Source organism: Neolamprologus multifasciatus, chromosome 20, assembly GCF_963576455.1.
Source record: "Neolamprologus multifasciatus chromosome 20, fNeoMul1.2, whole genome shotgun sequence".
Classification (NCBI taxonomy): Eukaryota; Metazoa; Chordata; class Actinopteri; order Cichliformes; family Cichlidae; genus Neolamprologus; species Neolamprologus multifasciatus.
The window spans coordinates 1,905,679-1,922,710 of record NC_140458.1 but is presented as its reverse complement, the minus strand read 5'-3'; the positions used below and the strand labels follow the sequence as shown (position 1 = coordinate 1,922,710).

The 17,032-nt window shown below is 40.4% G+C and overlaps 2 protein-coding genes across 2 annotated transcripts; both read left to right on the top strand.

Moving 5' to 3' along the window:
- The first annotated feature begins 80 nt into the window (after window positions 1–80).
- Window positions 81–8,572, top strand: LOC146494029 (uncharacterized). The gene is made up of 9 exons (XM_085145914.1): window positions 81–1,095; window positions 3,095–3,335; window positions 4,666–5,095; window positions 5,524–5,549; window positions 5,639–5,953; window positions 6,474–6,611; window positions 6,915–7,010; window positions 7,543–7,583; window positions 7,668–8,572. Exons 2-9 carry the CDS (start codon window positions 3,296–3,298, stop codon window positions 7,785–7,787), a joined length of 1,206 nt encoding a protein of 401 aa, XP_085002040.1. The 5' UTR covers window positions 81–1,095; window positions 3,095–3,295; the 3' UTR covers window positions 7,788–8,572.
- Window positions 8,573–8,794: 222 nt separating this feature from the next.
- LOC146494028 (uncharacterized) lies at window positions 8,795–17,028 on the top strand. Its single transcript, XM_085145481.1, has 5 exons — window positions 8,795–9,007; window positions 12,924–13,658; window positions 14,034–14,426; window positions 14,985–15,101; window positions 15,610–17,028. Exons 1-5 carry the CDS (start codon window positions 8,930–8,932, stop codon window positions 16,684–16,686), a joined length of 2,400 nt encoding a protein of 799 aa, XP_085001607.1. The 5' UTR covers window positions 8,795–8,929; the 3' UTR covers window positions 16,687–17,028.
- The last annotated feature ends 4 nt before the right edge of the window (window positions 17,029–17,032 follow it).

Genomic DNA, 17,032 nt, shown 5'->3' with positions numbered 1-17,032 from the left:
GGTCAGGACTGTTTGGGTTTGTTTGACAGCTTTGTTCCAGGCAGCGTTACGGTTGCCATGGTTACAAGGCAACGCTCTCACTCTGCGTGTTTCCTGGGTGAGAGAGCGACTTTTTGTTGTTGTTGTGCTAAGCTAACAGGCAGAATGCTACAGGTATAGCTCTAAAGAATGTAGCATCATGGGCAGTGTAGTCCGTGCTGCAGGGAGAATGGACTGCCATACACGTTATGTGTCTGTGAGCGAGGGAGGGAGAAAAAGGAAAAGTACGAGCTGTCATCGAGCAGAAACGGGAGCTGGAAGCATGTAAATATAATAATAACCACTGCAGCCAAGAAGAGAGCCTGACGAGCCCAGCTGTAAGTAAGCTATTAAGACTCGACTGTACACCGTGTTCGTGTTTTCCTCCAAAAACAATAAGTTCTGTTGGAGCAGCCTTTCAACGCCTCTCTCTGTCTCTGCTAGCAAAGTTGACCCAGACAACAAAGTAAAGCTAGTTTTCAGCTACGAGCCGACACAGAACCCACCGTATTAGCCAGAGGTCCCTTTACTACGGTTCGGAGCCGCGGACCTTCAGTAACAGTAATAAATCACAGCAATAGTACATTCATGTAGTTGTAAACAGCATGATAATATATTAAGTAATCCAAAGTATTCAGAATACGTTACTCTCATTGAGTAACGTAACGGAAGTTTTAGTTTAGAACTCCTGTTATCAGATACATGGATATCTGTAAAGTCTTAACTTTTTATGTCTTTATGCAACACACATGGATTCTGTCAACTCAGTATTAATATTCAAGTCAAGTCAGCTTCATTTGAACAGCACATTTTAAAAATAATTACTCCATTACTAAAATAATCAATAGCTGCAGCCCTACAGCTGTCCCCACCTGAGGAACTGGTGCAGGGCTGGGCCGGGCCCTGGTCGCTCTCACCCCGGGAACAGGGACGGGTGAAGGAGCAGGTTCAGGAGAAGCCCCAGGAACTGGAGGATAGACTGTGCTGGGGTGAAGCTGCAGAACAGGAGGGCCAATCTGAGCCATACTTGGCAGTGATAACTGCTATTAACAGCCATTGGATAGAGTGATAACCATGGTGAGTCTAGTCAGTATAATCAGCAGTAAATGAGTGTGTGGGTGAAGAAATGCTGCACACAGTGCTGTTTGATTCAAGAACCCAAAGCAAAACTCAAAAAGTGTCTCAGGGAGGGGAACCAGCCAGATGTTGTCAGTGTCACTGGTGGAAATCGAGCTGCACTAACCCTCCAGTACCTGCACATGAGACCTGCCACACAAACAGGCCTACAGAAAGACAGGGTGGAGTGATTCAGCACACAGTAAACAGGCGTCTGCTGGCTGCAGACAGCGTCATTACATACAGAGAAGTTCCCTTCACACCGATGCAAATAAAAGAAATTAGTGGTCCTATGACAGATTTTACAGATGTATTTAGCAGTCAGTCAGCACTTTGAGGTTTTTGATTTTGTGAAATAAGAGGAAGAACAGTGGGCTAGACCTGTCTGGGACATTTGTCTCAAACTGAGAAAGAGCTCCATCGTCATACATTAGTCTGAAGGTAACAATGTTGAGAAATGCGAGAGCTTGTAGAATATTTAGAATGAGTTTGATTTGTTCCTTCATCCTGTTGATTTATAAAATTCATAACATATGTGCTTAAACAACATTAAACTGTAGGTCTCCTGTCATAATCAGTTCAGTTTCAATCATACTGAAATACGATCGAAACTTTTTTTACCATGAAACATGAACCTGGGACAGTTGCCTACAAACACCAAGCAGGTAGTCCTCTGATTACATCAAACAGAAAACAGGCCGTCTGGTTTTAGGGAAAGAAAATCCGAGCGCACAAACAACAGGAGGCGTCATTTCTAGAGGCAGTCGTAACTTAAACACTTTTCAGTGTATCTGTATTTTTAGCAGGATTCAGATAACCTGGTCACAATTTGCTGGCTCCTAATCATGGCCAGTTCAATAAGTTGAGACAAATTCTTCAAGATTAGACAGTCCATCAAAGTAACCATCACAGTGAGGTCTCCTTTCAGGGGGAAAGAATAAAGTCTTTAACAGAATGAAGCCAGGCAGCAATAGGAAGATGATTCCCTTTATTGCCTCATTCAGAGTGTATAACAGTGGGTGTGGTTCTGGAACAAACATCAGGTACATCAACCGTGGAACATAATGCGAACACAGACGAGGATAAACAGATAAACAGATAAACCCTCAGCCTTACACTGGAATTCAGCAACACTTCAAAATACAGCAAATGTTTCCAAAAACACAAGTTGCTCTCTCTCAGTCTCTGGTATGTCACAAATATCAGATTACTGCTGATTTAAAATGTAATCTAGTCAAAGTTGTAGCTGACAAACAGATGAGCATGGACGTTATTGCGTCAAAACATTTTTTTTTAACATAGTTAAAGGCGAGAATGTAGCTGTGTAAACTGTGTGACTTTATCAAGACATCGCATATTTGCCAAAGTGCTCCAACGTTTTCGACGTCTGTTACCCACCAGCTCGATAGCTGACCTGGAGGTCAAGGGTCACTAGAGCTGGCGAGAACAGCGAACTCCTGGCATGTTTCCCCATTTCCCAGCTCGCACTTCAGCCCTTCTCAGCTTTCGGAGGACCCGACCCACGTAGACCGAGAAGGCCGGGTCCTCCGAAGGATGCAGCCCCCTGAATGGAGACAAAGCTACTGACTCATGTATCACCTTGTGGTTCAAAGTGGTATTACATGAGGCTGTGCTGTCATGTAATACCACTTTGAACCACAAGGTGATTGAAATGTTTGATATAATATCAGAACTGTTGTTCTTTCATATTCTGTTAATAGATGTATTTAAATGTTCAAAGATTTGAAACTCATGTTAAACAAACTGTGAGAAGAAAGAAAGTCTGACTCTTTTCTAACATTTGACCCAAACTGTTTTTCTAAATGATCCCAAACTAACGTTCATTATCTTCAGATACAGTAAGAGAAATGATTTCATGATGAATGATGATCATTGTTGGAGGTTTTGGTCACTGTGCTGAATTTAACAGAGTCAAATGTCATCGTTGTATTTCCTGCAGCACTTTGCACATAATACTATAAATATAAGGAGGAAGCCTGAGGCCCTGCAGCAGACTCACAGACGGATGCAGAGGGGAGGAGTGTAGAGGTGCTGTGGTGTTTGGAGGAGGGACTCCTTCAGTTAGAGAAGTGAGGCGTCACAAGTTCCTGGTTTCCAGTGAAGAAGAAGAGAGGCAGCAGTAAACCATCAGAGCCTCATCATGAAAGTCCATCACACTCTGATCTGCTTCTTCTTCCTTTGTGAGTACATTCACTTTTTCTTTCTGTCACTCTCGTTCTTCAACATGTTTCTGTTGTTAAACATGATGATCAGAGTCAGCTATGAGTCACTTTCATGGACGCTTCTTCCATTCAAACTGCTTTTATTCATGATTTCATGGATGTGTTTGTGGCCAGTATGGACAGAAGAAACCATCACAGTGAGACATTCATGGACATGTTGCTGCTCACTTTGGCTTTAGGATTCGTCCTTTCAAAGATGGTTTCTTACAAGTGTTTGTTACTTCCTCAAAATAACCTGTAACATAAAAGTAAAAACTCCACCTGATACTTTCAGTTATTATTTGAAAATACAAACTTGTTGATCAAGTCAATGAATTTTTCTTTGAAAGACAAAAACACATTTTGTTGCTTTTACTGTTACATGTTCGTGTTTCTTCACTGTGACTATTCACAGTTCACTCCCACAGTGCACATAGATTTGACAAAATGACATCACTTCCTGCAGACAAATATAAACCAGTGAGTGAAATCTGTCAGCATCTTCAAACCCAGAGTTCTGTGGAAAGTTATTTCCTAATTCTTCCTGTTTGTCGTGTTCGAGCTGAACAGAAATACGACTGCACAGAGTTTAAATGCTGGAATGAACTGAAATCATTTACATAAAGTAACTGACTCACATCAGCTGCTGAGTTTGGCTTTAGAGCTTTAAATTGAGTCATAAATTACTCAATAACATGTCGTTCATTGCAAGTATTTGTTACTTAAAAAAAAAAAAAAAAGTAGTGTCTTGCCCAAGGACACAACGACCGAGACTGTCCAAGCCGGGGCTCGACCCGGCAACCTTCAGATTACAAGGTGAACTCCCAACTCTTGAGCCACGATGAGCCTCAGTAAAACAAAGTCACAAATAAAAACTTCATCACTGTTTTTGTTGTTGCTTCCTGAACTTTGACACCAGCAGTACATTTAAAGTAAATGATGACATCACTTCCTGTGGATGAAACACATGAAGAACTTGCATGTTGAGCTGTTGCTTCAATCTCTCAACATATAATTACTACAAGTACCACACAGAGGAGTTATGAGTCATTTACATGTCATATTTTGTTTATCTTCATCTTTTATTGTCATTTTATTCATGCATAGGAAACATGTTCAGATATATTTTGAGTCATGTCGACTGGAAGAAGATTTTCCACCACTTTAGACAATAAAATGTATTTGACATGAATCATTGTTGTTATTCAGACTTTAGTCTCAGTGTGTCTGTGTGTGGATGCTGTGATCAGACTGCAGCTTCTTACAGGAAGTACAAACAGTAACTATTGATGGTTCATGTTTCCAACAGCTCTGCAGGAGGGAAACCCTGAAGTCACCGATGCTCAGATTCTTCGCTATGGAGTCATTGGACGAGATTTTAAAGCTGGATTTGCCTTTATTTCTCCAGGAACATGGAAGATGTTCTGCAGAGAAGAATGTGAAGGAGAAAACATTCTCATTAATACAACTGATGTCAGAGCTCAAACAGGCAGATACAGCATTGAATATGAAAACAATTTTTTATCTGTGAGCATCTCAAAGCTGACTGAGTCTGACTCTGGACAGTACAGCTGTGGTTTGGCTGGATCTTCATCATCAGCTTCATACGAACGGTTCATGATCGTTGTTGCTGAAGGTGAGTTTCTGTTTCAGCTGTGGAAATGTTTCGTTTCTGTTTCTGAAGCAAAGTTTTCACTGACAGCTGCTGACGGTTTAAAGAAGCTGAAGTTTGTTCTTCTGTAAACTGTTGGTTACATTTGGACTCCTCGAAGTAACCGATGAACTGCAGCTGGGACACGAGTGTGTGTGAATATTAGTGAGTGTGTCAGCTGATAATGATGTGAATGAAATGTCAGAAACAGACGCTGATGAATGAAAGAAGATTTTCTGATGTAACTTTGATTTTCTTTGATGACTTTTTGCTTCTGTGTCATCAGTTTGATCTTTCCAAGAGTTCCCCTCACAGCAAAATGTTTTATTCCTCAATGAATGTGTGAAAATCACATTCAGAACACAAAAGTCCATCCAGACTTTAAATGTACTTAAAACCATGAAGTGTTCACATTTTAGAGTCTATACTTGTCATAAAAGCTGATTTTTCATGAATCCAATCAGTCTGATGATGAAGCCGTTTAAATCTCAGTTAGTTCAACAGTTCCTCTGTCAGACTGGTTGAACTGGGCAGCTCCCAGTGTAACTGTGGATCAAACTGGAGTTATTGTGATCAGACTGCATCATCTTCAGCACTGATAGTAACTATTGATCGTTTGTGTCTTTAACAGCACTGCTGGATGGAAACGATGATCAGCTGAAACACTTCGATAAAGAAACTGGAAGCTCTCTCACAGTCGGATGTTCCTTTAAACTCTATGGATACAGAGCGTTGTTCTGCAGAGGAGAGTGTGGAGGAGAAAACACTCTTGTTGACACATTTGGTAACAGAGCTCAGAGAGGCAGATACAACATTAGATATGATCCAGGAGTTGTGTATGTGAGCATCACACAGCTGACCAAGTCTGACTCAGGACGGTACAGATGTTTACTGGAGAGATCTTCCAGCAGGTCATTCAGAGACTTTGAGGTCACTGTCACAGACGGTGAGTTTTTACTGACGTTAATCAAATGTTGTCAGAGTGGAGCTGTTCAGCTGTTCCTTATTTCCTGTCATATATCTGCTGTTCCTGTGGTGGATGTTCATGTTAAACACGAGCAGAGTTTCTAATAATGAGCTCAGTGTCTGTACAGTAATCCCTGTGAGCCAACAGCTCAGGCTGCTCTCAGCACTCAGTTTATCTCAACATAGAAACAGAATTATTTAGAAACAAAATGATTTTGAAGTGTGAGTTTTGTAAAGTTACTGTGATGGAGAGCAGGAATAAGAGTGTGGAGCTGGAAATGAACAGGTGACCATTAATGTCCCGAAATGTCTTTATTGTTTCCAAGAACCTGATATTTCAACATACATTCATATTTTATTTCATTGTTAAACTATTTTAGTGCATTTTTTTCATCTAACACTAAATTTGCCAAACTGTTTTTTCTCAATCAGTGGATCCATTTAAGGCTCGTTTGATTTCTCAGCTGATTTTTGAATCTTTGTGTTTTTCTTGTTCACAGCTCCAAACATTTATAAGTCAAACTTTCCTCTCTGCTCTTGTTCAGCAGCTGGACCATCAGCCACAACTACAGGAAGCTCCACACCTTCATTAACTTTGACTGGAAGCACTGAGCAGCCTGGAAGAGCAGCATCTACAGGTACATCCATCTATGAGTCTGAGAGTAGAAACACTGACAGATTTTTTATAACCTGAGTGAAAACTGGTTGAATTATTATCAGAATTACTCCTTAATGTGTCCTGTTATATGCTTTTCATTTAGTTTGACAAATGACATTAGCAAACAATCTGAAGTGAATATGTTCTTTACAAGCTGTGAAATGCTAAAATAACACAAACTCTATTTCATATTATTTCAGTCTGTAGCTGATGAGTTCTTACTGTACAGCTCTGTATACTGTACGCATGTCTTCAGCTTGTTGTTCTTCTCAATCTGCTGCAGATGTGCTGCTGGTTGTGGGTCTGACTCTGGCTCTCATCATCATCCTGTTATCACTGACTGTTCTAATAATCTGCATCAAGAGGAAGAGCAGCAGAGGTAAGATAACAGAGACACAGAAACACACAGAACGTCTCGTTTCTAACCAAAAACTCTTTTTTCACTTCACTTGAAGTCTGTTCAAACAGCTGCAGTCAAACATCCAAATATTTCATCCTGCTCGTCCACTTTGGGCTCTAAGAGGAGAGTGGAGTGACTTGTAGAGATGATGTTAAACACTGGAAGTAACTGAATCCTAAACTGTGTCACACATGAAGTCTGGACACTGTCAGCAGGCTCAGATCCAGATGTTCTCTGCTTCAGACGTGTGAAGTAAAAACAGGACAAATATTCTGACTACACGACCCATGAAAACTGTAAAATAGAATAATTATTGTGGATCACTTCTTCAGTACACAGGAGGAGACTCGAGCAAATGTGAGTCTTTGATTCTGAAGGCAAAGTCTAAAGTGAAGCCTGATAAAGTCCAACTAAGCAGAAGAACAGGAGGGGCAGCAGTGATCTTCAGCCTCATGTGCACTTTGAATGATTGTTCCCTCTAACAGAGGAACATCCTTTGTTTGTTCCACAGGTTTGAGGACCAGAGCAAACTCAGAGGGCACAAACATGGAGGTGACTTTCTTTCTAGCACAAATGATTTAACCAAGTCAGAGTCTCTTCTTTTTATGTGAAGAAGACAGTTTGTCTCTGTTTCAGGACGTCCTCTACGAGAACTGTACTCCAGGTTCTACACGTGAAGACTCGATCTACCAGAGCCTCGATCCAGCCGGCAGGGACCAGGACCAGACCTACTCTACACTCACACATCACACATGAGACTCTCTGGATTCACACCTGGGTTTGTTTTTGTACTTGAAGACTTCAGTCTTTTTACAGACCCTGGAAATTCACAGCAACTACACCCATAAATGTGCACATTTTAAGCCTCAATACAACTTAATAGGTTACGTTTTAGAAATAAACAACTCCCTGAATGTTTGTTATAAAGGAGGAAATTGCAGATAGAAAGACAAAAACGTCTTGGTCTCTGTCTGTCACCCTTGTAAAACGTGTTTATTTCTGGTGTAAAGTTGGACATCAAGTCTATGGTTGACTCACTGGAGCCTCAAGTGAACATTAGTGAACTGCATTTTTATCATTTTAATTTGCAACAAGACTAATGAAAACACGCCAGATCAGCTCATTTTTGCACGCTTGTCACTTCCATTTACTTCACTGCTCACTCCACTGTGCTCCCATGCATTCATCAGCTGTCTCTTATGCTCTGCTTAGCTGTGGTTTTGATCTACTCTGCAGGTTATGTCCAAGTTACTGTCCTAACTTGCAGGTTTTATCTCAGGTTCACTGCTAGTGCATGTTTCTGTTTGTGAAAAGTGCATTTAGTCCCAGAAGTTCACAGCCTGATATGATTTTCAATAAGATTTTTGCTGCAGTTTACTTTGCCCTGTCGTTGACACAGTAATATGCATGATATGCAATTGTACAACTTCAGGCTTAGCTCGGTTTTCTTTATGAATGCCATTAAGTGTTATTGAACATATCTTATTTTCTTTTGTAATTAATTGATTTCTTTTAATAAACAGGCAGAACTTGTAACTGAAGCCACGTCTCTTCTTCTCCAAACCTCACTGTGTGCTGGTTAATGGCAGCGATGTGCAAAGCGAGGCTTCATGAAACACTGAAACACGCCACGCATGTGTGCTGGAATTTACGGAGCCCCGCAGGGGACATGGGAGAAAAAAAAATTAAGACGGACTTTTGCGAGATCTCGCAAAACTTTTGCGAGATCTCGCAAAACTTTTGCGAGATCTCGCAAAACAAACGGGGGGGGAAAAAGAAAAAAAAAAAAAAACAAACTCGGGATCTCGCAAAACTTTTGCGAGATCTCGCAAAAGATCCCGCTCCTTTTGATAGCGTTTCAGTTGAAGGGTGCGTACGGAGCCCCCGTAGGTGCAGACATGGAGGAGGATTTAGAACATTTCTTGCGGTCAAGAGAGGTCCCACACGACGACATCATGCACATGCAACAAGACAAAGTACGTATAAACAACAAAGCATTAAACATCGCGGTTCAAAAGGCGAGAAACTTGTTGAAAAACCCAGGTCGTATATGCAGGCCTTTAATGTTAATTCTTGTAAATATGTTCAGGTTCATTAAACATAACTGTTAAGTGCACATATGTTTTGAAATTTCAAATCGTGTCCAAATTCATGGGCTGCATCCTCCCGAGGACTCGGGCTTCGTGGTCTACGTGGGGCGGGTCCTCAGAAGTAGGCCGGAAGTAAACGGCTGGGGAAGTTGGACGGTCTAGCCTTCTGATTAGCGTCTCACGCTGTGTCCCATTTCGGGGTATGCACGCTTGAAGTACGCATTTTAAGTGCGGTTACGTCACCGCCACGCGTCGACGGCTGTCCCAATTCGAAGTGTACTTCAAATGCATACTCCAAATGCGCCCTCGATTTCCCCAAATATCAAGCGTGGTCCGGTGCACGCTTCGTGGTCCCATATATCCCACAATTCATAGCGCGGCGGTGGGTGTGGATAATTTTGCCGCAAAATACGGCAGAAGGGAGCGGCCGAAGAGTGAACTGTCAAAAGTAAGTACTGAATATGACGTCACTTATTCATGTGCGAATGTTTAATAACGAAGAACATTAAAACATTGCTGTTGGCCACATGTCGGCAAAGTTGTGTGACACTAGTGATGTTTGTACTTTCAGCATTAACTTGGTTTTAAAGCCTCTACTTGTAAATATACATATAGTCGACCTTAATCTTACAGAGAATCTGATGATTTTATGGATAATTAAAGTCAGTCATATATCCACAAACACAACAAGCTGAAAGTCAGTGATATATATATATATATATATATATATATATATATATATATATATATATATATATATATATATATATATATATAATCTGACAATACTATAATATTGGCCATATTATATTTACATTACCATAGTGAGATGACTTAAGTCTCATGAACAACATTAACTAATTATTGTTTACTAGCTAATCTTAAATGACTGTTCAGTACAGAAATGAAGCCCTTGAATCATGTTTTACAGTCCTGTGGTCTCAGCCTCAGATACTCAACTAATCAAAGTGATGTCATGACAAAAATGATTGACCAACAAAACAGTTTTCTCCTTCATTTCTGTCAAACAAAGCTGTATGTAACGCGGTTAGTATCATGGTTGCTAGGCAACCTGAACAGCGCGACGAAGCATATACCGTCCCATTTCACAAGCCTCTCACTTCCGCACTTCCCGTACTTATAGTACGCACCGTCCGTAGTACGCGTAGTGTGCGTACTTCAAGCGTGCATACTGTGAAATGGGACACAGCCACTGTCACTACCCGATCCGTACCGGAAACCCGATCGGTACCCCGCATGCGCAAATCTTACGTCACTTCCTCTCTTTGCCAACATTTCGACATTCAATATATTTGAATGATACGGTTAGCGCCCAGTTAGCTCCTAGCATTTCTCAACAGCTCTGCCTCCTTTTCGACTGCCCGGGACATTTAAACAATGGATAATCCGTATACAAACAAATTCATGCTTTTCTCCTCAACAGAGAGCATTCCCCGATTGAACAACAGCGCCGTAAAATAAGAAGAATGGCGCCTAATTACAGACTTAATAATATTGATTTAGCAATGTGTCACGTGAAGATTCATCAGCCAGATTAAGTGTTTACTGACAATTGACAGTGATAGTGGACATCATCATCACTATTCCAGTCAATCCTCTCAACACAGACAAGCATAAACATACTCGACTATCACTAAATCAAATTTAACACGCGTTTGTAATGACGCCAATTCAGTTTACAATAGTGTTCATTCGCTCGGTCAGCAGGTGGCAGTATCCTCATACACTGGGGAGTAAACTGCCATTAAACCAACAGAAGAAGAAGAAAACATCTGCACATGCGCGGTACGGATCGGGTAGACCCGATTTGTACGGTCCGACTTTGCACATGCGCAGTAAGGATCGGGGAGTCCCGATCCGTAACTATCTTTTTATTTTTCGTTTTTGTCTACATTGTACTGAAATGCTTCATTATTGCAAACATTTTAAGATATACTCATTATTCTTAACATCTTAACTGATACGCTGACCCATAACTATCGTAAAACGCTACGACCGGAAGTAGACACCTTTCGCGCATGCGGGGTACCGATCGGGTTTCCGGTACGGATCGGGTAGCGACAGTCACCACTGCGTTGGTGGAGTTTATTAAACTCGTCCGTCTGCTCCTTTCTATCTAATGCTGGGCTCACACTGTGCGATTTTTACAGTCGCGCGATTCAGCTCCTGCTCAAACTGTACATTGACTCGCAGGGGTTAGAAGTTCGTAGGTCACGATGCAGGTCTCACACTATACGACCCGATGCTCTGATGCGACCCGAGTGCTCACACTGTGCGTCCATAACATGAAGGTTATAACAGAAATTCTGTCGCTCGCTCTCCCTCTCTGTCTTTCACTCACACAGACACACACCACCACCATCAACTTTGCTAAATTGCTACAAACAGGTTTGAAATCCTCACGACCAAGCGATTGATGATCGGGAGCTGGTTGTGAGGTGTTAATCGCTTCTCGTTACCCCAGGTATACTATACGATGCACGACGAAGGCCAAAATCGGGCCATCGCAAAAACAGTCGCACGACTCAAAAATCGGCTCAAAATGGGCCAAAAATCGCACAGTGTGAGCCCGGCATAAGCGGTGTAAAAACCAAGGAGGAACCCACCCAGGGGATTAATAAAGTTTTATTTTATCTAATTTAATCTAATAACTTTAATCTCAGCCAAACCGGTTTACTCACGAACAAATAAAACACTGAAAAAAGCCAAACATTAACATTTTTAGGTTGTCTAAGTGTTTTATATATTACGTTTAGCCTGAGTAGCAAAAGTCCGAGGTGAGCTGAAAATGATGTGCCGGGAGTTGTGCCGTTCTCGGCGGCTTTAGTGACCGTTGAGCTCTAGGCTGGCTATCGAGCTGGTGGGTAACAGACATCAACGAAAACGTCGAAGCACTTGCAAATATGTATATATCTTGATAAACCGAGCAGATATTTCAAGTTTACACACCCACGTTCTCGCCTGAAATATGTTAAAAGTTCATTTTGTGACCCAGAAGGATTAATAACAGTCATTTTAAAACTTATTAGCGGCTGCCATTACCGGAAACTGAGTTTGGCTGGGCCGCACTTTGAATTCTGGGATATGGTGGGCCACGAAGCACACCCCCGACCCATCCTTCAAATTCGGTGAAAAGTGAATGTATGTAATTCTTTGTATTACACCCCCTGGTATATGTTAATTTTGTTCTGGTTGTATACATGTTCTGTATACTGTTTCTTAATGAAGTTTAATAATTAAAAAAAAAAATTCGGTGAAAAGGAGGACGCATTTGTCCGCTGCTTTCGGAGGAGTCTACGAATTTAAAATAGAATCTTTGTAGAGATTGCCATAATTGTTGTACATTTCTGTGCAAATAAAAAAAAACTAGTACGGATTTTGGATAGCCTTCGGCGCATCGCTGTGACGTAATCGGTCTACAAAAGCGTCCTCAGGAGGATGCAGCCCATGAATTTGGATGTTGTTATCTGGCTGTGCCATTACCATGGTAACATGGACACCATAGCACAAAATACTTGGTGGAACTTACCTTACTTATACCTTACTAGCAAAATATTTTTTAGTAACGTAGTATATAAATATCTACTACTATTACTATACTAATACTAACTGAGCAACAGTAAGGTAATAAGACACAAGTTGTCAGAGTAACTTTTGATAATGATCATGAACAGTGATTAAGAACTCTATTTCTAATACAGTTAGTATTCCATGTGTGCTAGTGTGGCTTCCTAGAATAAAAGTATATTAATAGCATTTCTCTAATGTTTTATGTCTGCAGGTGGATAAGGCAGTGCTGTCCGTCATGACTGATGTACAAATGGCAAAATACATAAGGACATATGGTGACAGAGTAGCTGTCCAGTCCTTCTGTCAACAAACTAAGTACAGCACAGATAAAGAGACTCTTCTGCAGAACCTAAGAGATAAAATTGCGGCACGGAAAGTAAGATCAAAAACCAAAGGAGTGCTGTGTGGTTCATCAGGTGTGTTCCACAAGCAAGGTGAAGGGACGGCAAGACAGAGAAATACTGCAGGAGAGAAGACCTGCAGAAAAATAGAAATCGGATGGCTTCATTTAAGCAGTAATGAATACCGTCAAGTGAGAACCAGAAATGGTGGAGGAACAAGACATGCAACTGTGGAAAAAACTACAACTGTAGCTAAGATTTTGGAAATGGGAAAGGACCTGTTTTTTCCAGATGGGTACTCGCCAAAAGGGAGAGTTGAAGACTTTGTCATTGATGTCTGTGATTTTAAAAGAAATCCGATTGCTTTAGATGACACTGTTGGCAAACTTCATGAACAAACCAAATTGAAGCTCATGAGATTTTACATTTGCACAAAAGATGAAACACCATCAACAGTTCAGTCCTCATCTGAAGAGGATTTTTCTGTCAGCATAACTGAAGAAGATTCACCGGTGACATTACTTGGATTTGACAGTGAGACAGATGATTTTGTCCCAGATCTACTTGACCATGGGGATTCATCTGACAGTGACACTGGCAAACAGGTTTGTTAAAATAAGAAAGTTATTATTACAAATAATGATCACTTTAAAGTTACTGTATTTTGTTGTGTTTATTAGTGCTTGGTGGTAACATGCGACATGTTCTAATTTTGTTGTACTATTGTACTAGGTATGACTGTGCAACGGCAATAAAGAGTTGTCTTATTCAAGTGCTTTATGTACATCTACGAATATTTGCACTTCTGTAGGATGAAATTATTCAAGGAATTTGTTGTTGACTTGTGTGGTAAGGTACATTTAATACATCTGTGAAAGACTTACAGCTTTGTATTCATTAACATGTACTAAATGACTGGCTGCTGAAAAAATAATTGAGTTATTTTCGTTTGTTTCTTGTGTTTGTTTTCTGGTTCACAGATTCACAATTTCCAGATGGGACACAATCCAAAAAAACTGAAATCACTCTGCGAGGCAGTGACAACACAAAGTCCAGGAAAATCACATCATATGCATTCAACCCCAAAAGACATTAAAAACACTGCTGTGGGACAGCAGCAGCAGACTGACTCAAGTGATCATGATTTCCCTGACCACTGCTCTGAAATTATTGATCTGACCAGTATAGTTCCTAACAAATCCTTCAAACTAGAGTCCCGGGAGAAACTTCCAGAAGATTTGCAATTTCGTTTTCCAGACACAGACGAAGTGGATACGGTTCTATGGAATCCTGAAGAGGATCTTGTCAGAGCAGATGGTGATGACACGGTCGTGATAACCCTGAATTATGTCAACAGTGAGGATCTCAGACAGGTAAGACCATGGACAGTTGTGGTTGATATGGTTTATGTAAGTGTTACAAAATATGGAAATTTATTAATAATCAAATTCAATAACTTGCATAGTTCTGATTTTAAAAAAGCTGATCATGCATTCCTGCTTGGACAAAATTTAAGCATGTATGTTATTTTCTGTAATATTATTCTTTTGGATCTTAAAAGAAATAACCTACAGTACTGTGAAACACTTGCTCGATTTCTATTAATCAGAATTCATCTCTTGTTTGTTTAAAACTTGATTTTGTTGCAGCAATAATACAACATTTTAAGTAGTAAGAAGTACATCAAGATCTGATAAAAACCTGTGGAATTCCACTGTAATATGTCTTTTTACTCTTGTAAGTGAGACATGTAGGCTGAAAATAAAGAGGTGTATCTTTTTTCTATTTCTTAAGACCTATTGACATATTTTGCAGACTTTTTAAGAACATTCATGATTTAGAATAGGCCAAGGTAGAAGATTGAAGAAGAGTCTTCTAATCTTGAAGGGTTAAGGTGTCTGTTGTCAGTTAATGCAATACTTCCTTCTCAGAATGCCGACACAAATGGATTACCTATGGATGGTTTCCTGCTACCATTGTCTTCAGCTAATGGCTTGCCCACACCCCATATGCAGTCAATACAGGAGGAAGCACCCCAGATTACACAGGTAAGATGGATCAATTCGGGCAACCATAAACACCTATCTTTACATACTGTAGAGATGCCAAAATTTCATGCTATTTTCTGAGGATATGGCAGTTTGTGGGTCCATTTGAATTAAAAGGATATTGTCAGTTGAGAGACAATTCCAGTGTTTAACATTAAGATAAGATTAAACAGGAAATTTAGTCTTGAAATTAAATTATTTACATAACACAGCAGTGAGACATTGTTTTGGTGTCACTATTGTGTTCTCTACCTTTTTTGCACAGAAGTGAGTCTTCTCATACATGTAAAGAACACTTGTATAATTTTCTGTGAGGCATACGAGGACATCCATCAGGCCAAAATGTGAATGTTATACATAAATTGTCAGTGCAACCATGGTTTGGGAATGTACAGCCCACTAAAATTAGACAAATAAATTTCAAACTTTTTCAGAACATTGATATTGTGTAATCTGTACAATTCATTTGCATTTCTTATGGAATGTGCATGTTTTGTCTTTTACTCAGGACCATGGACTGAATTTCATCGCACAAGGTTTGCCTTTAGATTCAAGCAACCAACTTTCCCCATCAAATTCAGGAGACCCACAGAGCCCCCTACATGTATCAATTCGCAGGATAAAAGTTGTTGATGATCTTTTGGCTGTATTTATGGACAGTAGCATTCTGAATGAGACTTTACAGATGAACTTTGTAAATGAAAATGCTGTTGATGATGCTGGGGTGTCAAGGGAGGTTTACACTGCATTTTGGGAGCAATTTTTGGAACAGTGTGAAGGTGAAAATGAACGAGTTCCAAGGCTGAGACCAGACTTTAGTGAGGCTGAATGGCAAGCAGTTGGGCAGATATGGGTGAAAGGCTTACTAGACCATGGTGTCTTTCCAGTGAGGCTGTCAAAGGCTTTCATTTTAGCTTGCATCCACAGAATGGACTCAGTTGATGTAGACATTCTGATTGCATCGTTTCTCAACTATCTCCCTCCTGTTGAGAGATCAGCTGTTGAGAAGGCTCTCCAAGGCACAATGGATGAAAATGATGAAGAGGACCTGCTTGACCTTTTTACAAGGATGGGTTCCCACTTCCTGCCACCTAAGAACAACATGCAGCCTGCCATTGAAACAATGGCTCATAAGGCCATTCTCCAAGAGCCAAAGTATATAATGGATTGCTTCTCCACACCCATGGCACATCTGCAGCTGAAACTGGCAGACAAGGAAAGTGTGTTATCTCTGTATGAGACAAAGAAGGCCACAGGCAAAAGACTAGTGCAGCTATTTGAAACAACAAAATTGATGCTGTCTCACGGAGAACAGACAACCTTTAACCATCTTCAGCGTTATGTTAAAAACGCTGATGAAACCAAAGCTGAAAAAATCCTGCGCTTCTGCACAGGATCTTCTGTGATATGTGTTGACAAAATTTTGGTGTGCTTTAATGCTGAAACTGGGCTCAACAGAAGGCCTGTTGCTCACACCTGTGGAGCTACCCTTGAAGTGCCATGCACTTACAGTTCTTATCCTGAATTTCGCACAGAGTTCGACAATGTCCTTTCCAGCAATTACTTTGAAATGGACATCATTTGAACTTGATGAGTGTACTAATGGTTACAGCTGTAATTGTTATATGTATGATTATCCTTGAGTTCATAAATTCTGTCTTGTTTCATTTGTCATTGAAGCATTTGATCTATTCAGCCGTATAATAAGCAGTCACAAATGTAATTTTCTGATGGTTTAGTTGTATGTTAGCTCAGATTTCACAAGGACTCTTTATTGTTTAAAATTCTTTGAAAATGACCGCATCTTTAACTTCTGTTGAAAACAAGGTTTGTGTTTAGCGTTAGAGGGACAGATCACATCAAAATCTGCTGTACACATTGTCATTGTTTCCTTTTACTCCTGCCATCAGCCAGAATAAAGGCTCGCTTTT

Excerpts from the sequence above, each read along its gene's own strand:
- LOC146494028 (XM_085145481.1), top strand. The coding sequence starts at position 8,930 with ATGGAGGAGGATTTAGAACATTTCTTGCGGTCAAGAGAGGTCCCACAC. Across the intron at positions 13,659-14,033 it reads ACAGTGACACTGGCAAACAG|ATTCACAATTTCCAGATGGG; the intron begins GTTTGTTAAAAT and ends TCTGGTTCACAG. Across the intron at positions 14,427-14,984 it reads ACAGTGAGGATCTCAGACAG|AATGCCGACACAAATGGATT; the intron begins GTAAGACCATGG and ends CTTCCTTCTCAG.
- LOC146494029 (XM_085145914.1), top strand. The coding sequence starts at position 3,296 with ATGAAAGTCCATCACACTCTGATCTGCTTCTTCTTCCTTT. Across the intron at positions 3,336-4,665 it reads GATCTGCTTCTTCTTCCTTT|CTCTGCAGGAGGGAAACCCT; the intron begins GTGAGTACATTC and ends TGTTTCCAACAG. Across the intron at positions 5,954-6,473 it reads TGAGGTCACTGTCACAGACG|CTCCAAACATTTATAAGTCA; the intron begins GTGAGTTTTTAC and ends TCTTGTTCACAG.